We start from the raw sequence: 27722 nt of genomic DNA on the forward strand, positions 1-27722 counted from the left end.
GAAAGACAAATTAGTGAATTTGTGGAAAATCCTTAGTGTGGATAGCTAAGGTAGTGGACTTAGACTTTGGTTGAGAAAGTCGAACCACTCTAAATCGCTGTGCAATTACTTTCAATTTTCTGCAAAAGCTTCCACCAAAATTTTAATTGTCAATTCATCCCCTCTTGACCGATTCCATCGATCGATTAACTCAACAATTATTTAATATCAAAATATCCACAAAAAACTTTATGCTTTTACTCTTTAATTTTCCTTTAATATATATTATAAATAATTAATGATATATAACTATGAATTAAAATTATTAGTGAAAGAATTATTCATCAATATGAGCTCTAATTCCTGACAGATTCCAATTCCTTCACAGATTCCAATTCCCTCAAAAACATTTCAGCGAACCAAATGCCACCTAAATCTTAAATTCAAATTATTATAATAAAATTTTAACCGATAAATATAAGGATACATTTTGCATACCTAAACTATTAGTTTTGGTCCGTTTTAGTGCCTAAACTTTTAATTTTTAAAATTATATTTAAAGTTTAAATTTTGTTTCATTTGAGTACCTCCCTGCATTTTTATAGATAAATTACATCATTTATCACTCAACTATCTTCTAACTCCTATTTTGATATTAAAGTTTAAAATTTTTTAATTTAACTACTCAACTTTCAAATTGTCCTTTTTAATCATCTAATTTATTGTATTAATAATTTTTGTGACATGACATTTTTATTATTATTTTATTAATATATAATTAAAAATAAAAATTAAATTTGGAAGTTAGAGTGATTAAATTATGAGTAATTTGAAATTTAAGTAACTAAATTAAAAAAAATAAACTTTAGTGACCAAAATATGAACGAGAAGATAGTTGAGTGATGAACGATGTAATTTACCCACAAAAAGGATGTCACATGCTAATTACCTGTTAAGTTTTCAACGGCGTGATAGTAAAACGAAACAGAAACTAAATGTTAGGTATTATTTTGAAATAATTGAAAGTTTAGGTATTAAAATATACTAAAACTATTAGCTTAGGTACTAAATACATAGTTTACCCTAAATATAAACATTGAAAGCGAGTAGTTGAGTTAAAAAAATTGGTGGTAGGCAGTGAGGCATGACATGACACTCTGTTAAGCTCGGATCTCAAACAGTAAGAGAAGAAAGACTTTGCTTTTAGACCTACAAAATTTAAATGCACAGTGAGAAGATAGTCTTTGTGATTAACGCAAACATACAACTGACAACTCATATGGGATTCCAACCCTTTAGTTTTTGTTTTTATTTAATTTTGTTCACTGAAGGGTTTCCATTCAAAAGGGTGGAAAAAATACTTAAATTCCAAAGCATAGTGCAGGGTAAAATAAGTATTTTTTTACTAAAGTAAAAAAAAAGGAAGTTGACAGAATATGGGGGAAGGAAAAAAGGGTTAGAAATGTGTGTCCTTAAAGTCTCTTTATTTACTTATATTCTAAGCATGCCTTCTTGAACGACTTAATGAATACGTTAAGAACAAGAGCATCCAAGGTTAATTTGTAATTCCTTTTCTCCGTTTTCAAAATTTGGATAAAAATAAACATGAGAATCGAATTCAAACTTTTTTTTTCGTCAAACTCAAATGCATATGCATGCCGGTGTTTTCCTACATGACTCATCCGATAAGTTTTGTTTTAATTTATAATGATAACATTAATTAAAGGGTAATCTATGTCAAATGCCACTCATCTTTAAGCTCGGGCTCGAAAATGTCATCGACGTTTTAATTTTGCCAATTTTAGCACCGACGTTTATGTTTCACTGTAATTTTGCCATTCCGCCATTAATCCATTAACGGGACGATGACATGACATCTTTTTTCCGTGACGGCGATGACATGACACTCTCATCAAAACAACATCGTTTTGGCACGACCGTTTTGATGCTTAAAAATCTCAAAACGACGTCGTTTTGTTGATGAAAAATATGTTTTTTATTATATTCGAATCGTAGACCTTTAGAATCCAAATCTAAATATACAACCACCAAGCTAACTTAAGAACTTGGTATAACCTTAACAAAACTATTATAAATGTTCATCACTACCACCGTCACCCTCATTATCTCCTGCTGCAACAATTTCTTGCTGCAATTCCAAGAAGGAACTCTTCAGATATTTGATATTCAACATTTTAAAAGTAAAAACACAAATCCAATTCTTACCTTATGATCATGGCAGTATTTAGCTAAGCAATAAAGGCATTTCACAGGCCATGGCGTTAAGCCCTAGCATCTTTTAATGATTTGACAAAATTCAGGATGAGCCCCTCCTTTACAGCTCTCACAGTATATTGAAGGGTTTACACGAGAACCTGCATATCATCCAAGGCTTCGTTTTTCCTCAGATGGTCATCGGAGTTGATTCGGGAGACTGCTGCTTGAAATCTCCAATCCATATGATTTTTCTTTCATTCTTCTATTGAGGATCGAAGGTTAAAATTTGGTGTTAGCTCTAAATTTTGAAGCTCTTCTTTGCAAGTAGGACAATCATTCTTTCCACTCTAGAAGTATCTCCGTATCGCTTTCTGTTCGAAGCTGTGGCCACAAATGACTGCAACCGGATCAACCATCATCTCATTGCACAAGGGGCATATGAAGGGACCAATAGGGTATTGCTTATGATATGTCAGGGTCTCCTCACTTTGTGGACTCGAAACGATTTCGGTATTATACAACAACTGTATCAATTGGGAAAGCTGAAGCGCCTCTGCTTGTTTCTTTTAAATTTCCATCTCTTCTTTTTTCTGCTTCAGAAGTGCCAATTCATTTTGTACAAAAGATGCATTAGCATCAGCACCAACGGCTTCGGCGATCTTCTTCAGAAGCTTTACAGCATTGTCTCGGTTTCTACTGCTTGGGGATATCGAATTCTCTATTTTCGTAGCAATCGTTTTGGTCGCAACCGCCACTTAAAACTCCATCGTATTCAGCTTATCAATAACCTCATCATTAATGCTCTTCAAGTTCAGTGCCATATCAAGATTAGCCAGCTGCAACGAGGAAATGGTTGAGGCAATATCTTTAGCTGGACCTTGTATCTGTGAAAGCACCGAATGCGAGTGAAGCAAGAACCGAAGACGGCTACCGGACTTATAATCATCGATTATCTTGGAAGCTTTTCGTAACAAGCCACTCAACTTCTCAAGTGCCGCCTTGGTAAAGTCCGATCCCCTGGCAGCTTCTATTTTCCATACACTTAATGACCCCAAAAACACGTCCAGCTCAAAAATACTCCTCGAAAATTCTCGAAAGTTATCCTTCTTGATCATCACATCCCTCGTTTCCCTGGTGAGCTCCACCGTCTGAAGCGCCACACGGTTCCAGAGTTCTTAAGTTCTTAAGAGAAGATAACGAGGAAGATAATGAGGGTGACGGTGGTAGTGATGAACATTTTATAATAGTTTTGTTAAGGTTATAGCAAGTTCTTAAGTTAGCTTGGTGGTTGGGTATTTAGATTTGGATTCTAAAGGTTTGCGGTTTGAATCTCATGAAAAACATATTTTTCATCAACAAAACGACCTCGTTTTGAGCTTTTTAAGCATCAAAACGGTCGTGCCAAAACGATGTCGTTTTGATGAGGGTGCCATGTCATCGCCGTCACGGAAAAAAGATGTCATGTCATCGTCCCGTTAACGGATTAACGACGGAGAGGCAAAATTACAGTGAAACATAAACGTCAGTGTTAAAATTAGCAAAATTGAAACGTCGATGGCATTTTCGAGCCCAAGCTTAAAGATGAGTGACATTTGACATAGATTACCCTTAATTAAATTAAAGTTACACCGATACGAAGTTAATAGTTTGAATTTCGATAGAAATGATCATTTCTTGAATGATAATTATTTAAGGCCTGGATGCAAATGAAACTCATTTTAAGAACGTCGGGTTAAGAGGGAGGAATTAAAAACACAAAGAAAGAAACAACTCCTAGTCGAGGGGTATCAAGCCTAGTGGTGTGGAATATAAATAAGAACATTTAAGAAAGAAACCGTCGTGAGATGTTTTTGTGTTTCTTGATATGCACAGTATTGATTTGACTGTGGGTTATTATTACTGGCCGACCAGACATTGTTCTGTTATCAAACACCATTACCAAGGAAGTTAAGAGATGGCCAAGGATGCTCGCACAATGTCTCTTTGCTTAGCAAATTCTTAGTTAAAAGGGTAATTATCAAAACTCTAAGCAGTCATTCGCTAAAACAATGTGTGATAGAGAAGTGGTGTGGTGTATTCGCAGAATCCAAAAGATGAAAATGCTCCTAAAAGTGGAGGTGAAAAGCTAAAAACCATCGCTTTCTGTACAAAGTTTGACTGAAAATTTCTAATGCTCCATCTTTACATTTTCCACTGTTTGGCAAGAAAGAAAATTTCTGAATTACTTAGCGGTTGGGTTGGCGTTTTCGTCATATTCATACTTCACCAACTGGAATCATTGTGATCGGAAGAAATCGTAAGTTCCAACCACTGCTTTAAAAAGAAAGCATTGCATTCAACGCAGAACATCACAAGCAACTCCGGCATGAAAATTAGGGTCCCGAATCATATGATATTATTGCAATCAAGGGTTTATTCGAAAATAATTGCAGACTGCACTTGTTTTTCCTGTCGCAATAAATACCCCTTTTTTAATTAATTACCAACGTGGACATTTCCCACTCTCAAGTTCTTAAATACGGAATTATATGATTTCATTTTGTAATTTTCAAAAGAATTTTTTTTTAAATTGTATATGGTTAAATCTTAATTTATTCAAATAAATTAAAACATGTTATTTCTCCGGAAGATAAGAAATATCACATTTTATATATAATATTTGTTATTAAATTACTAATATGCTTAAAAAAGTTTTAAACAACTAATTAAATTATACCAAATTATATTGCATATGCAAGCTACAAGACACTGATGCAAGTAAAAACTTTAATAATATATAAAATTGTGTAGTACTGATTAATAGAAATTCAATGAATTTACATATAGTTGAATCAATGATTTTTCTTAATTAATTAAGATAAAGATTAATAAATAAAATTGAATTGATTGTATATATTTAACTACAATCAAATAATAAGTTGAATCTAACGTGACCAATGCTCGACTTCAATTATTAAATTATAAGCATTGATTTGAAGGTTATGAAATAGAGGCATCTACTGCAATTAAACTTGAAAACAAATGTTAACATTTATGAACTAAAATGAAAAAAAAATCCCTTTAATTTGATTAAAAAAATAAATTTAAAATCAAACTTTTCTAATAATTAATGTCATGGAAGATCATGAAAGAAACGAAATGATTTTTCACTAAAGCATGGTAATATCGTTCCAAGAAACACAGAAAAGTTGATTTACAGACAAAATAAATTACTAAATCCATCACATAATACGATAATAGATTTTACCATAAACAACAAAACATTGCCTTTTTTCCCCTCAAACAATTCAACGATCTAAATTGAAAAATCTAATAATCCGAAACCAATTGGGATGTTTGGAAAATGAGATAATTTTTCATATAAAGACGCGTCGGAAAGAAGAAAAAAAAAAGATGAATGATTATACATTTTTGTTATGTACAGAATTACGTATAAAAGAAAGTCCACAGGCTTACAAAGGAATACACTATTTTTCTCTAACATTCTCACTCTCTTTCCCTCTCAGTGTCGCACACTCTCTCTTTCTTTTACCCTAAAAAGGGCATTGGTTTGCTTCTTAAGTGACCCTCTCTTTGGAGCAGTCTCTTTCAAGAGCGAGACTACTGCATCATCGCTCTTCTGTTTGTAGAACTTGTTTTCGTTCTTACAGATATTATTATTTCCTTTATTTGTTCTTCAATTCTTCGATTCAAGGAAACACTTCTTTGCATATAAACTACTACCATTTCTCGTTTAGAAAATACAGATAAAATAGTGTTTTTTTTTCCCAATAGTTTTAGAGAAATTTTGAAGATTTTTGTCTGCAATGGCACCAAGCTTTGATTGTGCGGTTTCAAGTCTTCTGAGTGCAGAAGATAAGTTAATAATTTTCGATGATAAAGATGATTACTTTGGCGGGGGTGGTGAGTTTGAGGCAACAACATGGAATCATAGAATTTATCGAAACTCGAATCAAAACCGAGGCTTTAATGGTGTTGGTGAAGATGGGTTACCGTTACAGAGCGAGGAATGCGTGGCTTTAATGTTGGAAAAAGAGCACCAACATTTGCCCAATGCCGATTACTTGAAGAGAATAAAGAGTGGCGATTTAGACCTGGCAGCTAGAAAAGAAGCTGTTGATTTTATCGGGAAGGTGGGTTTTAATTAAGAAATGAACACCTCATTGATTCTAGCTTGTTCCATTGTTGATTTACTCCGTGTTCATAAACAGGTTAATGCCCAGTTTGGTTTTGGACCGTTGTGTGAGTATTTATCAATAAACTACTTGGACAGGTTTCTCTCTGCATATGAATTACCCGTAAGCTCTAAAAAACCAATCAAACATGTCAAATTTTGTGTCCTAATCCATTGATTTAATTAAAGGGTTCTAATCTCGAATCGTGCAGAAGGATAAAGCTTGGACGATGCAATTACTAGCAGTGGCATGTATATCTCTTGCAGCCAAAATGGAGGAGACTCAAGCTCCATTGCTTTTAGATTTGCAGGTGAATAATCAAGCAATAGCAGTTTTTGTTTTCAGGCGTTTTGGATCTAATGGTTTTCGATATACAGGTTGTTGAGTGTAAATTTGTGTTCGAGACAAGAACTATACAGAGAATGGAGCTTTTAGTTTTGAGCACATTGAATTGGAAAATGCAAGCAATCACCCCATTCTCCTACGTAGACTATTTTCTTTACAAGCTGAATGGTGATAAAATCCCAGAAAGAAGTTCAATATTGAGATCAAGCCAACTCATCCCAAGCACAATAAAAGGTCCCCTACTTCCTCTGTTCAGAAAGACATTTGTACTGTTTTTTACGAGGGAAACTGATGAGGGGATTGAATGCCTGCAGGGATTGACTTGTTCGAATTCAAGCCTTCTGAGATTGCAGCAGCAGTGGCCATATCTGTTTCTGCTCTGGACACAGAGAAAGCAGCGTCTTTTCTCACTCAACATGTACAAAAGGTAAAAACAACAATGTGGTCCAAAATCCAAACTGTTTTAGTTGAACTAAACCCATTTTTTATTTGCAGGAAAGAGTGATCAACTGTGTGGGAGTGATGCATGATATGTCATTGGTTGGTAACAATACCGGCGTCCCACCGAGTCCGATCGGGGTGCTGGATGCCGCTTGCTTTAGCCCATGTAACCACAGCAAGTAGTTCCGGAACCAAAAGGAGAAAGTTAAACAGACCCTTACCACAACAAGATCAAAGAATAGATTGTTTATCATATTGTAGCTTTGGGAGAAAAGGGTTTATATATGAGAGTTAATTTGTTGAATAAGTTGTCATGTCAAATGCCATTTCATGCTATTGGCATGGAGATGGTGATCACCAGCTGTTAAATATTAGACGTCTTAACAGCCCGTTGTAGTTTCGGAAAAAAAATCAAAAATTAAATACATTTATACTATGATTTATTTTAATTCTAACTTTGAATGTGAGTACCTAGATCCAAAGAAATCTTACACAAGCTTGTAGAAATCATACACAACCTAAATAAATAAAAGTAAACGGTAAGAGTGCCTTTGATCGCGAACAACAAAACACGTCGTCTTAGGAAATAATTAAATTATTATTATTTATTTTTATTATCCTCGAGTTCCAAGGTTTCGCCCTGACTAATATAGATTGACTCGGGTAGCACACTTGACTTCGATGGGTGAATCTCACTGTAGGGATCGAACCTGAGAACTTGCTTAAGCGATATTAATCTGCTTACCACTTGATCCAACCCCGTTGGTAAATTTTTATTATTTTAATTAATGTGTATTCCTATTTTATTTGAATTAAAATTATTGAAATTTATATGAATAATTATGTTATTAGAAATATCATTTTTGTACTAAAATTATTGATATCAATATTTAGGAGAATAAAAATATTGTTTTTATATCAAAATTATTGAGATTGATAATTACAATAAAAGCAAGGGAAAAAATTTTCCACTCACCGATCTTAATGTGTACCATTTTCATACTGCAATCGACGTTGGTTACGCACTAGATTTCCTTGTGTTAAACAATCTTCAATAGGATCATTATTGTCATCAACAATCTCATCGTTGAATAGAATTAATGAAAATATAGAGGATGTCATTGGTAAATAGAAATGCCTGTAATTGGAATGGTTGAGGTTGTACTAGTAGAGGAGCACTCTCACTTAATATCAATGTATAGACAATATATACCTGATCTTTTGTTGCGATATTTAACTTGTGCTCTTTGATCGATTATTAATCACATATCTAAAGCTCATCCGGATGAGTTAATCTACACATTTTTCTGAAAAAAATATTAAGATGGTCGATGTCCACTTATATATGCCCATTTGTTTTAAATGTCTTAAATGTTGCAATCCTATTAAATGTACGTGGCTGCAAGATTTATCAAAAGTTAGCTCAAATAGAATTGACCACCATTGTACTTTTGGTTGATTCAATCATTGTAGTACTCTTCGAAGCTTTTCCAAGCAAGTTTTCGCGCGTATCATATTATTTATAAGCACTCGTAATGGTTAGAACATGATCATCGATTAAAAGACTATATAAGTTATACACCTAAGCAAGAAAAACGATATAATTTGAATACTTATTTTTATATTAAGCCTTAAAATAATAATAACATTCAAGTAAAATTACCGAAGTATTGGGCCTCCACGTTAATCCATACCCCCATAACATTAAATTATCTGATCACATGGTGCATTCAATGCCTAAATTTATTAATTCCTTTCAAAACTCTACAACTGTGCATTAAATTTATGTAGTTTTAAAAATATACTTAACTCATAAAAGATTCAGATTACAAATTTCATTTTATATCGCGTTTTCCCAAAGCAAAATGACAATTACGTTGCTATACTTTACAAATATAATTTGATTCAGATAAGGCTTTAAAGGGTCCAAGGAAGCTTCTAATCTACAAATATAATTGATTCAATTAAGGCTTTAAAGGGTCCAAGGAAACTACTAGTCAATTAAGGCCTTAAAGGGTCCAATGAAATTATTCTATTAAGTTGACACACATAATTATTAAGGCCTTAAAGGGAAATTTAATATAAAAAATTATGAAAAAATTATGATGCATGAGATAAGTTGAGAAGAATCGTATGTATAGGTACCAAATTGAAAGTAAGTCAAAATATAGTGAGAAATTAGTTACTAAGCCTAGATTTGTTGTCCAAAAAAATTGGACTATTTTCATAAACATAGCCCAAGGCAAATAAAGGTTCGAAGTATTGTGTAGAAGAGCAAGCTCAGGAGGGCTTAACTCTTCGAAGAGCTTTAAGACCTTTAACTTCACATAGCGATGTTTATTTATTGTTGATTTGATTTGATTTTTTGTTAGATGATATTTTTATTTTAAGGTTATTAATGTACACACTTTAGTAATTTTAAGAGAAATACTTAAATTGTTTAATTAATTTACTTTCATTTTTATTAATCTTTGTAAATTTTTTAATATTTAAATAAAACAATATTTAACCAATCGTGAGGCACCCAGGGGAGGTGAGAAGGTACACAAGCGGAGGAGCGTCAAGATGTTTGAAGATAAAACGGCGTGGTAGATTCCCCTGTTCCTTACTGTACTAAAGATTTTGGTGTCGGATTGCAAGATTTTTTTTCCTTTTTCATTATTTGGATCGAAATGACTACCTTAACATTTTTATTTTAAGTAATATCCAATAGGGTGAGCATTCGATCGAATCAAGTCGAGCCGAGTCAAAATTTTTTGAATTATTCTAGTTGACGAGTCTTATTTTACAACTTGAAATTTTTTCTAGTCAAGTCGAGTTTAAGAAATTTGGGTCAAGTTATTCGAATCGAGTTATTCGTGTTTCTATATTATTTTTATTACAATTATTTATAGTATTATAGTAATGATTTGTTTCAATTTTTCGACTTTCTCTCTCATATATATATATATATATATATATATCAAATTATAATATTATTTAATATATAAACACAATCTAATATTATAAAATATATTCATAAAAATATATTTCAAATAAAGTACTTTGAGGATAAAATATTAATGAGAGTATAAAAGAGTCAAAGAATTAATGGGAAGAAAGAATTTGCAAACCATTGTAGTCAAAAGATCAACTTGAGTAAAATGCAAAGTCAATTGACAAAAGAAAAGTGAATTACATTTTTCTTAAAAATGTAGAAATTGAAGTTACATAAGTATTATATTGTGGTATATGAGCATGTGGTTCAAATTTGGTAAAAAAAAGACTTAAAATAAAAGATAAATTGAAGAAATAAGGAAATTACGAAAAATTAAGAGATTAAATTGAAAAATATAAAATTTATTATCAAAAAGAGGAATTGAAATTACATATGTATTCTACGATGTCTTAGGAGCGTGTGATTTAAATTTGGTAAAAATTGACTTAAAATGGAGGAGGAATTCGAAGAATAATAAAATCATGGACTACATTGTAAAATTGTCAAAATATTTAGTTAAATTTTCAGTTTTTTGAGTAACTCGAAATTTCAAAGTTCAACTCGAATGAAACTCTAAAATCGAATTGATAATTTGAATTGACTCAAGTAACTCAAAATTTAAAAAAAATCGATTTTTTTTTAGTATAGTCGAGTTTTACCCTTACTATTCATTTATTCTTTCTATATCCTCTTTGTTTCCGACTGCCAAGGAATTCAAACATTGTGGGCAGCTGAGTTTGGCAACACTTGAAAGCATGGCGAAAAGTTCAAATGCATTCATAATTAAGCCCCGGATTAAGCAATAATTAAGGAAACAGTTTGCCAAAAAAACATTAAAAATAATCGAATTTCAAGTTATTATGTTTTAAATGAAAATAAATTTAGAAAATATTATGTATTTTCAAAGGAAATTAGATTCAATTAACATTTTTTTACCAATAGCAATTGATATTATTAATAATAGAATCAATCAAAATTACATCGTACCAAAATAAAAAAATAAATTTGAAGACAATAATCATCAAAATACTCAAACTAAAGTAAATAATAAACTAAAGTAAATAACTACCAATATCAAAATCTAATAACTTTCTTATTAATATTTTTCTTATACGATGACTATCGCTTTCTTGATTGGACACAACCTCAATTATAACCAAGTGTTGAATCAATTTGGGTGGGGTAGCCACTAATAATGCACCTTAACCACTCCAAAAGAAAACAAAAAAGTAAACCCAAAACAAAAATCCAAACTTATATCCACCCAAAAAGCATCGGTTGTGTTATTCATTAAGGTTAGGGGTAAACGAGTCGAGTCGAGTCGAGTTTTAATATTGTTGAACTTGACTCGATTAAAAAATTTTAAACTTAAGTTCGACTCGACCTGAAAACTTCCGACCTTTACATTTTCAAACTCGACTTGAACTCGAAATCCTGAAGTGAGTAGCTCGAAAAGACTCGAAATGAAAAAAATCTTAAACTTAACTCGATTGAAGCTTCAAACTCGAACCTTAAATACATGAAAATATTATTGTACTTTTTAAAAAATCAATACATAAATATTAATATTATTAAAATTTATTTTAACAAATAAAATCTTAATATATTATATTTTCGAGATGTTCACGAACTTTTCGAGTCGAATATCAAATAGATCGTTTCGGCTCTTTAAGAACTCGAGTCGAGTCTATTTGATCCGAATATTTATCAAGCCTTGATTGAGTCAATCTCAAATACCTCAAGATCTATCTCGTCTCATTTATAACCCGACCAGTCAACCACCATCCATGTAATGATTCTTACGTTGGAGTGAGGAATTATTAATCTCAATTTCTTTATTAGTTTCTATATCAATAACTCATTATCATAATTACCTTAATATGAATTTATATTATTTTAATTTTTATTAATTTTGGTGAATGGTGGTTGGCTTGAAATGTGATACTGGAATGATCCGATGTAGAAGAAAATGATGGTGATTGAAAAGACGACTAATAATAATAATAATTGTATATTTAAATAGTAAAAAGATATCTTTATCAATCAGTAATAAAAAATATTTTTTAGAATGAACGTACATAAATTAATAATAACATAGAATTTTTGAATGGATAAATAAACATAAATAAAATTTTAATGAGAGCAACATCATAAAAATAAATAACTAATAGAATAAATAATTTTAAATTTTAAGGTAAAGACGTACCAATTCTCAAATACACGTGGATCCGCCACTGCTTATGGGCAAAATGGATAATTAATAGTAATTTGAAAAACGAAATAAAAACTTGTAATTTTCATTTTTTTTAATTTAAATCCAAGTTTGGATAGTTTTTATTTTCTAAATCTATTAGTTTATTTAAATATTTTTTTTAAAAAAATAGAGGTACAAATTATAAAATATAAATTTTAATCCTTGAATTGAATATAAATATAATATTTTTTGGATTAAAGATAAATATATTTAAACACCCTCAAATTCATAACCGTGCGAATATTATCACAATAATAATGTCAAATAAATTAGCATTCAATTAATATATATTTTTTAATGTGGAGTAAGCATAAGCCATTATATAAAGAAGCAACTAAATGCATTGATGGCTCGGACAAAGATAGGAGCTTATGACATCTGAACTATCAATTTAGAACGATATTTTTTCAAAATCACTAGATCAAGCCTCTTCAAAAATGTAAAAAGATTATTACACTTCTAGAATTTTTAAAATTTTTATTAGATCTCTCTATTTTTAAAAACAGTTAATTAATCCTTTTAAAATTTAATATTATATTCTAAATTTTAATACATATATATGCATTGTATCGATATTTTAATTAGATTTAAATTGGTAGTGAGTAGTGACATTAAAGGATCATCATTTCTAAGGAAAACAAAAGTTGTTAATTGCAAGGCATGGGGGTTGCTTTTAACTTTCTTCGAAGCCTGGGCTCTTTGTTGGAGAATCCATTACCGATATCCCCTTAAACAAGTTTTAGTGCCGTAAAACATGGAGAATTGCATAATAAAACCAATATAGAAAATATTTTAAATTTAAATTATAATGGTTGTCTCTTGTTCCCATATGTAATGGGGTAAGGGGATGTAAGATAGTAGGTTGTCCCCAACACCAGGTTAAGAGCAACTTCCGTAGAAGACCTCCGAATTATGAAATGTCCTCAGTGAGACTCGATCTCACGACCTCAAGGTTCAGTAAGAGATTAACTTTTCAAATCGGAGTTTTCAAAACATTGGGTAGTCAATTCTTTTGTATTACCTACCTAGGGTTTAAAGTACGTTTTTTAATTAATCTATGATATTTACAAATGGTAGTATATATTTTAAAGATCCTCACTAATATATTGAACATTTCAATTTTTTGAAGTTTTTAATGCTTGAATTTAAAATCTATAGGAATAACAATTATTATTATTAATTATCGAAGTAATTTGATTCATGCTGAAAATATAATTTGTAATGAATTCATCTTCATCAACTCGTAAGATTGAAGTGAAACGGATGGTCCACTAGCATGTATGTAGTGAAACTAATGCGATGGTGCGTTACACTACATTTATTTATACTTGGTGCGAGAGAAAATGGCTAATGTGCCATATGCACTTTTACTTTGTATCACGAATAATGGGAGAGAGAAAAGCTCGAGAGAATTTCGGTTAAGTGGTCTATCCACAACAAACCATACTCATGACATCTCGAGGCATTATTTGATAATTGACATTATTTTATTTTAAAAATAGATGCAGTAAAATTATTTTAGTAATTGAATTCAGACGACTGAGACGAGGCTCTACACAACGGAACTGGTCACATGGTTTATGGGGGAGTTATTCGGAATAACGATTGACAATGGGTGATGGGATATTCGAGACCTATTGGAAATTGTTGAATCATTGATGTAGAATTGTTGGGGATTTTGGAAGGTCTCAAACTAGCGTGGGATATGCAGGTTGGATCGATTCTAGTTGAAACGGATAGCAACAATGTGTATGAGGCGTTGAATGGGGATGCGTACAAGGAGAGTGGCTTGTCGGTAATACCTCATACCCGGGCGTTTCTTTACATGAATCGGCAGGTGAACTTTGCACAGGTCTCGAGAACGTGTAATTTTGTTAATTAATGATGGTTCGGTAAAGAATTATTGTTATTTTTAAAGATTTCGAATTCAAGCACAAATGATTATAGGTATTTGAACATTTATTGTCTAATGACTGAAAATATGTAAAACAAATTCTAATCCTTGTAATTAGGGATGACAAACGGGTATAATTTCGTAGATTCTGCACCGTACTCGCTCCAATTGGGGCGGGGATGAGTATAACTTTAGTTGGTACTGGGCAGGTGTGGATTTAGAAAGTGGATCCGTCGCGGGTAGTGGGCGAGTGATGGGTTTAAGACCTTATCCGCCCCGCATCCGCCCGTCCCGCATCCGCCCGCCTACTAAATACCCATTAAATTTTGGACCATTATGAATTTAGATATAATTATAGAGACTAATTTATAAATCTTAATATTGTATAAGATATAACTTATAATTTAACCAAATATTAGGCATAATTAACCAAAGGAACAATGTTGAACGAGTTTGTTGAATTTGTAGAGCAAAATAATAATGCAATTTAAAAAAAAATCTGATTTGGACAGGTACTTAAAACTTGCCAACATACCACTTGTTGATGATTTTGATATTCTTAACTGGTGGAAAACAAATGGAAATAGTTATCCAACTCTCCAACAAATAGCAAATGACATTTTGAGCATTCATGTCTCCATTATCCCATCAGAATTTGCATTTAGTACAGGTGGAAGAGTAATTGGTCCTTATCGTAGTCGACTACTTCCGGAGACAATTGAAGCATTAATGTGTGCTCAGAATTGGCTTTGGGCCGATATTAAATGTAATATTATTATTTAGACTATGTTAGTTGTCAAATTGTGCTTAATTATCTTATTAAAGTTTAGTTACTAACTTATATTAGTTTTGCATTCTATTATATATGTAGGTAGTAGTGAATTTAAATTGGAGCGCTCTCAATTGGAGGAAATAGATAATGATGATTGTAATACTGGAGTAACAGATGTCACAAGTATTGCTTGAAATTTGAGAATGTTGTGCCAAAGAACAAAAATATTATGTGTTTTGTCATTTATGTTTCTAGGCTTTAATTATGTCTTTTATTATGGTGTTTTATGTACTTTAAGATTTATGTTAACAGTTAACTCAGAAAATCCTTGGTTTATTTTATTATTCTTCTTAATAGACGTGTTTGTTTTATGTTTGTTGCTTATGTATAACTTAAGGTTGTTGTCAGGCGGGTCTAGCCGGATACGTCTCCAGTTGGGTAGTGGGTGTGGGGATGTATTTGAGAATATATCTGCATGGACGGGTGTGTATTTAAAAATTTGTATCCATCATGGGTGGTAGATTTGAAAATATTAGGTGGGTATGGGGATAAGCGAGGGAGTATCCGTACCCGACCCGCCTATTTTCCATCCCTACTTGTAATCACCCTAAACTAATAAAATATATAGTAAAAGTTTTAATGTTTAAAATAATCATAAAGAGTTTAATCTAATTTTATTTGATGTTATTTGGATTTATCGTATAATAAAAATTTTCATTATGCTAGTATTTAAATATTAAAATTATTAATAAATATTAAATATAATGACGAATCATTATATATATATATATATATATTAAAAAATTATAAAAAAAATTTGAATCTAAATATAAATGAAATGTTAAACATGAATATGACAAAAATGTAGAGTTGATAATAATTTGTTGATACTTCAGAATTTCCTCTCAAGGAAAAATGAGTCCGAAATCCGAACCGGTCATGATAAAGCCACCCCAGAGGTGCCCGAACACCAAACACCCACCACACGGACCCAAACTTTCATCATTTCAAGAATTCCTGCCAAAGCTTTAATCAGGCTTTTTATTTATTAATTAATAATTTTCTTTTTTTGGTTGTAGCAGGGACATTTCTGTCAATTCAATTCCCCTATTTAATGTACTGTTAAATGTTGGATCCATTCTTTTTTTGGGTGTAGCAGGGACATTTCTGTCAATTCATTTCCCCTATTTAATGTACTGTTAAATGTTGGATCCATAAATTTTAGGCTCTTTGACTGTTCTGTTCCGGAAGGGTTAAAATATTCAGACTAAAAAACATCCCTTTCTCTATCTGCAGCTTAAGGATTGTTGGTGCAATTGTGTGTTGCTTTTGATTGAGATTTTTGGGTTTCTTATTCTTTCTTCTTCCCTGTAAGTTGTCGGTTTCTTTGATCCTTTTCACTTCCACGTTTCATCTACTTTGTTCTGTTGCTGTGATTTTTAGCTTATTATCCTTAATGTTAATCCCTCTCTGCAGGGTTCTGCGTGGTTGTATTTTGGGAGCATTTTTAAGAGAAGTAAACAGTGGCCATTTGCAGTGAAGAAGTAACAACATGCGTTGGTGGTTGAGTCTTTCAGTTGAATCGTTTCTACAAGTCATCTCCTTGAACTTGTATTGTAGAGTGATTCTGTGATTCCATAATCCAGCGTTTTCAAGATCTACCCTTTTTTGTTTTTGTTTTATTTAGTTCTGACTCCCATGGGATCCACTTTTTTCATCGTCGTTCCATGTTATGTCCGCCAGATTAGCTGAAAATCTTCAAACACGTCGCTCAAATTTCTAACCCAACAATTATAATTACATAGTAGTAGTAGTAGTAGTTCAGTTTTTCTCGATCTAGAGTACGGATCTCGGGGGTTTTGAATACGTTTTCGTACCTGGAAGACCCTCTCTTTAGCTGGTGCCATATTGAAGGGTTAGTACGTAGTTATGGTGTGCCAAGCAGCGAGCCAAACAAGATTCCGGGCATTGAAGTATGAGAATGGTATTGCAGGGAGTGCCACCATTGTAGTTAGAGTCATAGCATGCTTTCAACCTCTTCAAGATTGCCAGGTTTGTTTGTTTTTCTCCCTTATCCCCTCACCAAGAATCCCAGAAAGAATTAGATGCCCTTTTGTTTGGTGAAGTTTACATTTCTTTGGTTCATATTTGTTTTCTGTAACATATGAGATTACTTGTTCTGTTATTATATTTTGAATTCCCTTTCTTGTGTTTTTCTTTTCCAGGCTGAATATTTCCGTCATTTGCTTAAGCCAGTTACGTAGGTTGCTTTCTACATTTTCGCGTTCAAGTTAAGATAAAAAAATTTATCTTTGTTCTTGAGAGAAACTGCAAGCGAATTGTCATTTCCACTGCTACAAAATTCGATTTCTGGTATGTAGCGCTACTTCTACTTCTATTGCTTGGTTTTATGGGATATATGCATTTTTTAATATCCTTCTTGGGTTCACTCTGTGTTTTTTATCTAGGTGATTGTTCTTGTTGGATGAGGGAAGGCTGCGGATCAGGGTTTCCTCAGCTGCGATTTGACTGGCAATCACCCAACTTGAACTCTTCGCCTGCTCCACCTGCTTTTGGGCTGCAAAGTAGTAATCCTCCATTCATGAACTTTGGCACTAATACCCGAACTTCTCCGGTTCATGCGAATCCAGAATTATCTTACTTGCAGGTTAGCCAAGGTAATGAATCTCGCGGCTGGTCTTACTGTTTACCCCGCTTTCGACTGGCCTTTGCGCTTGCTTCAAACTCGTTCTTGAAAGAGCAACCCCTAGCTAACCCTTGTGAAAATTGTAAAGGAAGTGGTATCCCCAAGGAAGGTTCTGGGGTTGCTGAGAACAGATTCCTTGTTTTCGATCAGTCTGGTGATCAAACTACCCTGATTTTTTGTTCTGCTTTTGGGACATCGACCAAGGGACTGACTTCTTGGGGTCCAAAATCTCCTGTTGCTGGTAACTTTAACGGGGAAGATCCCATAGCTAAACTAAGCGGAAATATTCACTCTGGACCAATATCTAAAGATATTTTTGATGAGGATGGGATTGATGTGCAAAGTGAAATGCACGAGGACACCGAAGAACTCGATGCATTGCTTTACTCGGATGATGATGATAGTGAGTATACTGAGGACGAAGAAGTTATGAGCACGGGTTATTCTCCTAATACAATGACTGGTCAGGATGAGCAATTTGAGGGAAGCTGTAAAGAGGCTGCCACGAGGGTAACTAAGAAGCGAAAGCTACTTGATGGCAGTATTAATTCACTGTTGGCAATGGATACTGCTAATGATGCAGTATATGGTGATGATGCAGATTCCAGCTGTGACAGTGGGCAAAATCCTGGATCATCAGGTAACATGGATTCTTCTTCAGGCAACAAGAGGATTAGAAGAGATAAAATCCGTGAGACGGTGAGTGTTTTGCGAAGCATAATTCCAGGTGTAGAGGGAAAAGATGCAGTTGCAGTTCTTGATGAAGCTATTGACTACTTGAAATCCCTGAAATACAAAGCCAAAACCTCGGGATTTGGTACTTTATGAACCGCAACTGTTGTTACAAGTAGTATCAGTGGTAGCTTATGCCATTGTTAACGGAGTGGCATGCATAATTCGTAGTCTTCCAAAATTGAAGGCGTTGATTACCTTCCCTCCATAAAGTATTTCTCTAAGCGCAGACTCGGCAGGTGTTTCTTCTTCCTTTTGTCAAGTTTCATGCCTTGCAGGTTCCCCTTTCCCTTTGATGCAGAAAATCGCAGGAGCAAAGAGCCTTCTACCATTTCTCACTTCTCACCATCTGATGCATTCCTTGTTGTGCTTTGTTAAACTCGTGATATTGTAGTGCTTTGTTGAATTATATTAAGATGTGGCCATCCATGGCCGGCATTTATGTGTAATCTTGCATGTATGTATTTTTACCTTGCGTCCGTGCATTTTTGTATGTATGAGACATTGCTTGCACCCTCCCTATCCCACTTAATGGTTTTCGATGATGGGACCACTAAAGCTTCTGTCAAGCATTATTTCCAGTTTATGGCACGTCAAAATTGGATGAGGAAAGAAAATAAAACAGTAATTATTATTATTAGGCTTAAACTAAAAAGAGTTTTTAAACTATGTTTAAGTATTTAAATTATTTTTATTAATATAATATCAACTTTATCCAAATTTAAAACATAAAGAAGCATTAAATTTTGCTGTCGCGGCACAATGTTTATCTCCATATGACAATATGGTAGCTGAGAAAGTGGAGAACATGAAAAAAATCATGCTGCAGGTTGGTGTCTTGTGCAAGCATATTGGCATCACAATTGAAGTGGCTTATCTGTGGTTTTTTAAAGTTGATTGTCCTACTTATATTCACTGCAGGAACATTTTATCATATCGACTGAAAATTTCTTGGGAATTTAGTGGTAACATTATTACTAGTTAAAAGTTTCTTCTCTGTTCAGTTGATTGGGTTTCTAGACGTCATGTATAAGTGATGTCCTCAGCTCCTTGTGTTTCTTCTCTGACCAATGCATCATTTGACCTTTCCCTAAGTCTTCTCTTTGTTCATAGAGCATCTTTAATTTTCTGTTAGGCTCGGGAGCTATCAACTTTTCTGCCATGACATGGAATAAACTTCAGTAATCACTAAAGAAGGGTGAAATACTTTTTTCTGTTTTCGTTCATTCCTTTTGCTTTCTATGAGGAATGTGAAGGCTCAGTAACTCTTAAATTGCTAATGACATTTTCCATTGACTTTTGTTGAACTTCTATCTTTTCTTTAATCCGGTGTCATTTTTCTTTTTTAATTTTCAAAATTAGCCGAGGCTGCAAAAGTTAACGAGGCAAGTGAAAGGGAACCTAGGTCTGAACCTCGAACGGGAAGGGTATTGTCATTGACTAACTTTCTCTTTCGCTCATCTGAAAGAAAAGAGTCGGATTTTGATGAGAAGCTGGAATTAGATTTTGAGACACTTCAATATCAGGTGATTCAACTAGAGAAACTGGTGCATATGTTTCATGTGGATCTCCATCCTCATCATCACAAAATAGAGGAGTTCATCAGGTTCACATTCATATATTTGGTATAGATTGCAAATGATTTAAGATTATGAGAATATGATGTCTCCTATTTTATTATGTCATTGTCAAGAAATCGCCTTGAAAGTGACTCATATCAATTATGAATCATTAAGGCATGGCTAAATGTGTCGCTGGTAAAAATGCTAGCCTTTAGTTGTTATTTCCCGGACAGATAGCCTACTTGTGTTTTGCTTCAACTTTTGATGAATATTGATAAGTAACCAATTTCCAAGAAATGTTGGATAAAAGTCTACAAAAGACTGTCCTATAGTAGAAATAGCATGGAAAAGAAGTTTTTCTTACTTCCTATACCTGTTTGGATTTTACGTATGCTGAATGACATTCATTGTATTGCTCGTGCTTCTCTTTTCACTAATCTTCTTGCTTATGATTTTCATGTCATGCATTCATATTGCTCCTAGCCAAAGGCAGCTATTGATATGAAGCATAGATATGCTGGTCACTGCAATGCTGGAATTGACATCAAGCAGGCGAGTTTCCTTGGTCAGAAAGGTATTTTTCTCTTATCATCTTATCTATACTTTTTATCTACTGTTGAAATTATATTGCCTTTCCCCTTTCCATGAGATTTATGGCAGTTGTTTTACGGTGTTGAATTTGTGCCTTTTCATAACTCACAAGTATATCTTACTTTTTCTTTCTTCTAATTCAGTTCCTTATATTTCATTTATTTAATACCACATCATTACCAATTTCACTTGTTTTGTTTGAGGATTATCATTTTAATTCCTACATTTAAGCTCTAACATTTTCTTGAAAATCAAATAGTAGTGAGTTGCAACCGATTTTCTATAAAATAGAAAATGATATGGCATTGTCTGTTTGATTAATGCAGTTCACACCTGACAATGGAATCTGGTTTCCCAAACTTTTTGGTGCATGTTGTATCCGGATGAGATCTAGAAGTCTTTATTTAATTCACATTTTTTCTGCTTGTTGGAAATTTGATATGTAACATATAAGTTTGTTATCAAGCAACAGCTCAATTGCTTTAGTGTGGTAATAGCTCCCATGAAATATGGTCTTTTCATCGGCAATGTGCAACCACTGCTGCCTAGCAGATTATGTGTCCCTGCATCCCCAAGGAACCTGAGTTTTCACCCCCTCTTAGTCTCAATTCTGCTTCATTGTCGTCAACGGTCCATGAAACCAATTCTGATTGTGGAAACCAGTCACGACTACTTGAATTGGGTCTACGTGAATTTTGACAATGAAATTATTATCATGACATATTCTGATTGATTCATTTGTGTGAATTTGTCGCTAGTGGCAGTGATGATAGAAGGTGGTTCATTAGGGAAAAGCAGACTGGTAGATTGATAAAAATGCTTCTTGGAGATGATTCTGGTAATATTTCTCCTCTGATAAAAATGTACTGTGGATGGTGGGCTTTGCCATCACCTTATGGTTTCTTATTCTCTAAAGAACATCTCTTCTTGCCCTTTGCAGTTGTGCAAAATGTGTTCAGTGCCATCCATTTGATTCTTTGTGTCAACCAGTGGAAATGACAACACGATAAAGGTGAGTGTCAGGTGTATGGGAAGAGTTCAGTTACATGCAGTATTCAAGATAACTTTCGAATTTTAGATGGTCTTCCGTGTAGCTATTGTCTCCAACTGCTGCTGTTCCATCAATGGTTGCTGGTGGGTCAGCAGGGCCAGAAGCTGCAAATGCGTTAGAGGCCATGGAAAGTAATCACTGCAAATTATGTATTCATTGTGAACCTTTCTTCTAAGGGTTATGGTGATATTTCTTGTGGTTTTAAACTGGAACATGAATCTGGTGAGATAATTATGGATGTGTTTCCTAGTATTCCCTTCTCTGTTTCTCCCTTATGTCTTCTTCTGATTGATCATTTATTAGTTGTCATGCAAGTTTCCTTCTGCACAGGTGGAAACACTCCACATTGTATAGTTTTATGAACTTCAGTGAGATTGTTTTCCCCAATTATTTTTCATTCTCAAATATCTGATCCCAGAATATGCAATCCTCCTTTATCCCTGCAGGCTGCAGCACCACCTAGCTGGGAAATGTCAACTGTCTTTTCGGTCAATAGACGGTCTTGTTGGAGGATATTTATTCCACAAAATGAACTTATCTACTATTGTTTTATAAATTGAATTTCCTGTAGGTCAAATTTTAGCTCCTTATATTAAACGATTATTTACAACTATATAGTCCGTTCAATTCTCATAAGGCCATGAGTCTCAACAAAGATTTATTTTTTTCTGTTTTAGTTTCTCAGGACTCTAGGCTGCTTTGTGACATAAGTGTTCTCTCTTGATATTATTCAGTGCTATAATGGTTCAAAACTTCAGGTACAAAATTGGTCAAACTCTTATGTTTGTTGAAATTGTTTTAGTCCTTGGAATTTTACAGGACTTATCAGAATTTAATTGAGGGGGTCACTGGGTAGTATAAGCACAACAAACTAACTTCACGAAGCTGAACTTTCAGCTAACAGATATTGGTCCTCTTGGCTTTGTTGAGGTTCTACATCTCTTAGTTTACAAGGCATGTTTGACAAAAATGTTGATTGTATGTAGACCTTTGCCATGTCTTTCAAACCATCGTCATCGTTTCTTGGAAGTTGAAATTGCCATCACAATAACTTATTTACTAAAGCTGCCTCACCATCAAAAAGTTGTTCTCAAAAGAAAAGGCCATAGGAAGGTAGGATTAGGTGTGACTTTAATTTAGAGCTTGGAACTTCCAATTTAGGCATGTTCATTATTTTTTAATGTTGATTGGTGTTTGGAAAACATCTATTTGGTTATTTTCTTTAGTCTTGTAGTCATGCTTCTCGGATCAAGTTTCCTTCTGTTATTTTTGCAGGTCCCTTGAAGTTTTGGAAGGTTTTCGGAATCTTGGATTTTCTGGAGGAGGATCCTTGCCACCATTTCAGTGTACCCAGAGCTAGTCTGCTTCTTTGTTCTTATAAAAGTATGCAGGTGGCAAACCAATCTTTCACTGTACACGTTTTTCTCTCAAATATTTGCCAGCTAATTTAAGGTATTGGAAACTATATACTGGGTCTTTTATTTTAATTTCATTTGATGATGAAGTTTGACCTGGATACTAATGATTGTTTTGTGGATTTTACTCTTCTGCAAACGTGATGAATATGTCGCTAGTTGAGACACAAGATTTATTGACGTTGAAATGGATATCTTGTGGAGGCGACCCATTTCCTTGTCATATTTCCATTTTTCGTTGTCTTGTAGTTTTTTACTTGAGTTTTGTCCCTGGCTAAACTAATACTCTGTTGAGCAAATCTGTATCAATGATCACCATCTTCTTTTTCTCTTTGGTTGTTTCGGTTTTTGTCGCGCGGACAGCAGTGTGTTATAAGAGAGAAGAGGAGGTAGATCTCTAGCTTTTCGGGGTTTGCCATAAACAAAGCTTACAACAAGGTTGTCTAGAACTACAAGGAGCCCCCTCTAATCAATTGTAAGCCATCTCAGACAGTGTTAATGATGTAGATGTTTGCATTCCCTTTTCCTGACTTATCCCGAAGAACAAACATTCAAGTTTGTGTTTACATTGTCGGAGATGATGATGTAAATAGTGGAGGAATGAGAAGATGGTTTGTGTCATCTTGGTGTAAATGTTGATAACAAGTCATTAAGTCTAGAAAGAATCTTATTTGCTGAATCAGGATAATTTTCATTCAACCATAGGGTGATATTTGAGAATCAATTTACACTTATTCCATCGCACGCGGCACACTAGAAATGATCAAACAGCGGTAGAGGTGGGGCATCCTTCTATGTGTGTGTGTGTGTGTGTATAAATATTGATCACTTTCTTGAATTCTGAGGAACCGAAGATGCAAGAGACCAAGCTTGCTTGTCTTGTGTAATGGTGTGTAGGATTTAAAGGGAAGACCCATTTACTTTGCAGGACAGCCGTTTTCATTGGAAATTGGTACCCTCAAAATGTTAAAGGTTCACATCTTAATATAAAATTCAACATCCACTCATGTTTGTGGGATATCATTAATAAACATAGAAGTACATTATTATTATTTTTCTAAACTTATATTTTTCATTTATGAATATCTTACAAATATTACTTTTTAACAAATACCCATTAATATTTCCAGTTAACATTCTCAACCATCTCAAATGTGTAATTTTAATACAAATGATACCTCATTTTCGATCCACTTTAAAGTTCAAACCTTAAATTTATTAGAAAAAATAGTTTAAACCTTAAAAAAGGGGAAAAATTGAAGTGCTGATAAATAAGGTTGTTGTAAATTGTAAGTGTACTATTTGGCTATGGATCTATTCATAAAATTACAGTGCCCTACTCTACCCCATTGTCAAATAGGGGATTTTAATGAACTGAGCTTGAACAAATAAGATTATATTCATATTTGTTTATTTATTTTAAAGTTATTTATGTTCGATTCGTGTTCATTTAAATTTTTAATATTATGTGTGATTGTTTTATTTGTTTTTGAAAGTGTTCATGAACTGTTCGTTTAGCGTTCATGCATTGTTCGTTTACATATTCAAAAATTAAATAAAACAAGCTAAATAAATCTTATATAACATCCATAACGACAACAAATTACAATCTATAAACTCCAAATTTCACATGTATTCAGTTTAATCCTTACATTCACCATTATTTAAAATGTAAAAAAAAAAGTAAACAAAGATTCTAAATGATTATAAATGAGCTATTAAACGAGTTTATAAATGAGTTTGTTCATGAACATAAATGAACGAGGTGATAAACAAGTTTGTTCATGAACATAAATGAACTAGGCGATAAAAGAGTTTGTTTGTGAACATAAAAGAACTTAACACACCTTTGTTCGTGTTCATCCGTTTGTTAAATAAACATAAAAATTTTGCTCATATATAATTATTTATTTAACTTAACAAACGAACGTTATACAATCGATTCATCAAATACTTTGTTCACTTACATCTCTACGGCTACGGTCAAATGCTTTCGCAATTGATGCTAACTAATGAAAGCTCCCATTATATATCATTTGATTTATTAAGGGAAAATCAATTGCCAAAATGGACATATTTGTCTAATTTGATTCCCAATTCAAATTAGCTGTGTCCAAATATAACAGGTATTGTTTACTACCCTCCTTTGATTCTTTTCCTAAACAATGTCTTGATCTCTCGGTCTCATAAAGACAAAATGACAGCAAACAAGGAAAAGGGTGCACCAATTATATCACAGCAATCAAGCCTGGTCCAGTGTTGCATGTGTGGCGATTCTGGCCTAACTCATGAGCTCCTGCTATGCAAAGTTTGCCATTTCAGATCTCAACACAGGTCATTCTATATCCCCCCACAATCAAGGTCTTTTCTTTCTGGGGTTTTGTTTTCGTTGATCAAAAACTAGTTTTCTTTTTTAATGAGAAAAACGATCATATTTTGTTTCTGGGTTTCTTTTGTCGCAGATATTGCAGCAATCTGTATCCCAAAGCCGAGTCTTATGAAGTCTGCAATTGGTGTTTGAATCAAAAAATGAATTCAAAGTCTCAGAATTCTTCTACTTCTTCACCATCGTGTAAACACAATAGCGAAGACGATGATGAGAACAAGGGAAAGTGTGATTATAACAATGGACGTTCAGGCTTTAAAGTCGCCCATAAGAACAAAAACTTAAAGCTGCGATTTGTCAACGGCCCAAACTCGCCGGAGAAACGGCCGCCATACACGACACGAAAGAGGATCATAAGTAACGCTCGTTTAGAAGAGAAGCTTAGGACAAGAAAGTCAAAAGAGACATCGAGTGGTGGGCACATTACAAGGCATGGTTTCAGAAACAAGGTTCGAAGATACAAACTTTTGGATGAGGTTTCAAGTTAAAACACACACATGTAGAAATGCTCATCTGGAAAATGAAACTGCAGACCAGATTGTTTTATGGTTTGGTTTTCTCTTATTTTCCCTCGTCCCAAACAGATAAAACATCAGTGTGATTTAGAAGGGAAAAAATCATGCATACCATATGGAGCATGGTTAAATTATGGCGTTCGATATCATAGGAATGGAAAAATGGTATAATTTGTGATCACCGGGTATTTTTCAAAATGCTTCCATTGAAATAACAGCTAAAGCTAGCTCCACTAACAGAAAATAATTATAAATAAATAAATAAACAAACAATTGCTCACAGATTTTGTTCAGGTCAAATCCCTAGCTAGCTAGCTGGGTCTTCCAATACTGAAAGATCAAATATCTCATATTCATAAAGGGTGTTTGGTTCACGTATTGTGTGATTCTCATAGGATGGTAATCTCACATCCTTATATTTGGTTGGTCGAGAATTTCATTCGCGGTAATATTTTATTATTAATAGTAAATTTTTTTGGGTATATTACCGGGAATGTCATTACCTCGCTTCCCTTAGGTATTGTAACATTACCGGCGTTTTGGACTAAAATGCCCTTAAATTTTTATTTTTTTAAAAAAATATCATTCTTCTGTCATTGAATAATAAAAATTATACGAAGGTTAAATTACAAATTTATCCTTAAATTATTTTAAATTTACAAAAAAAAAATCTATAATTAAAATTTTATATGAAGTTCAGGGGTTAAATTTTTTTTACCCTTTCATTAAACATTTTTTATATTTTTAATTTTATAAAAAAATTATATAAATATTATGAATTTAATTTTTTAAAGAAAATATATAAATATTTTACAATTTGTAATATTATACAAATATATAATCAGGACAAATTGGTCAAATATACATTCTAATAATCTTTTATTTCTTTAACCAAACACGGTAATCTTACATTCCTGCTAAACCAACCAAACCAAAATACAACATTCCCAGTAATCCTATTCCCTGGTAATCTTTTATTTCCACTGGTAATCTTACATTCCGTTAACTAAACGCACCCTATTTATTTTGCGGTCGGAATAATTTTGGGGATAAAAATCAAATTTTATTTGAATTTAATACTTTGAGAGAGAATTTTGATAGTATGGAAATAAATACATGAACCGCCACTTTTTAAAATTAAAGTTTATATACATAAAATATTCACAGTGATATATTAGAAAAAGGAATTTATTAGAATTAATTGACTTGGTTAAGGGTCTGCATAAGAATAAATCCATTTCTTTATTAATTTGTTAAAAGTAAATAAATTTTGAGTTTTATATTTCCGGGTTGTTGACTTCGTGGCTTCTAAATACTTGGTTGGGGTATCATTATCTCCAAGTTGTTGCCTCACAAGATTCAAACAATAAAGAATAATCATAAAGGGGTCTCCGGAATAAAACCGAATTATATTATTTTAAAAAATTTAAATTCGAATAGTTAGGTTTATAGTGCGTGTGTACGTTATAGATTTATAAAAAAAAAACTATAAACAAACACTAATTGTCTCTTTGAAAAACTAAACCATAAAGGAGAAGACAAGTGTGTTATATTAGTATATGCTAAGGCCACCTTAGTTTTTCATTTGTTATTAATTAATTAAACTGTTGATATGTGAGATGGTTGTATTAACTAATGCAGAATGGAGGTAGGCCGAATGATGTTACATTAAATGGGCCAATCCTATAACCCTGTATTTGCAATGAGGC

The 27722-nt window shown here is 33.2% G+C and overlaps 3 protein-coding genes and 1 pseudogene across 3 annotated transcripts; 3 read left to right on the top strand and 1 right to left on the bottom strand.

The window, feature by feature from the left end:
* Positions 1–2068: 2068 nt before the first annotated feature.
* On the bottom strand, positions 2069–3788 carry LOC120176326 (annotated as a pseudogene).
* A 2214-nt stretch (positions 3789–6002) lies between these two features.
* Positions 6003–7340, top strand: LOC120176327 (cyclin-D2-1-like). The gene is made up of 6 exons (XM_039182771.1): positions 6003–6329; positions 6408–6494; positions 6583–6681; positions 6749–6950; positions 7031–7143; positions 7212–7340. The coding sequence occupies exons 1-6, from the start codon at positions 6003–6005 to the stop codon at positions 7338–7340; spliced, it is 957 nt and encodes a 318-aa protein (XP_039038702.1).
* Positions 7341–16304: 8964 nt separating this feature from the next.
* Positions 16305–18906, top strand: LOC120176317 (transcription factor bHLH145-like). Its single transcript, XM_039182759.1, has 4 exons — positions 16305–16424; positions 16531–17106; positions 17280–17427; positions 17523–18906. Exon 4 carries the CDS (start codon positions 17540–17542, stop codon positions 18587–18589), a length of 1050 nt encoding a protein of 349 aa, XP_039038690.1. The 5' UTR covers positions 16305–16424; positions 16531–17106; positions 17280–17427; positions 17523–17539; the 3' UTR covers positions 18590–18906.
* Positions 18907–25309: 6403 nt separating this feature from the next.
* LOC120176328 lies at positions 25310–26117 on the top strand. The gene is made up of 2 exons (XM_039182772.1): positions 25310–25446; positions 25575–26117. The coding sequence occupies exons 1-2, from the start codon at positions 25310–25312 to the stop codon at positions 25984–25986; spliced, it is 549 nt and encodes a 182-aa protein (XP_039038703.1). The 3' UTR covers positions 25987–26117.
* The last annotated feature ends 1605 nt before the right edge of the window (positions 26118–27722 follow it).

This window comes from Hibiscus syriacus, unplaced genomic scaffold (genome assembly GCF_006381635.1).
Source record: "Hibiscus syriacus cultivar Baekdansim isolate YM2019G1 unplaced genomic scaffold, ASM638163v2 tig00112234_pilon, whole genome shotgun sequence".
NCBI classification, from domain to species: domain Eukaryota; kingdom Viridiplantae; phylum Streptophyta; class Magnoliopsida; order Malvales; family Malvaceae; genus Hibiscus; species Hibiscus syriacus.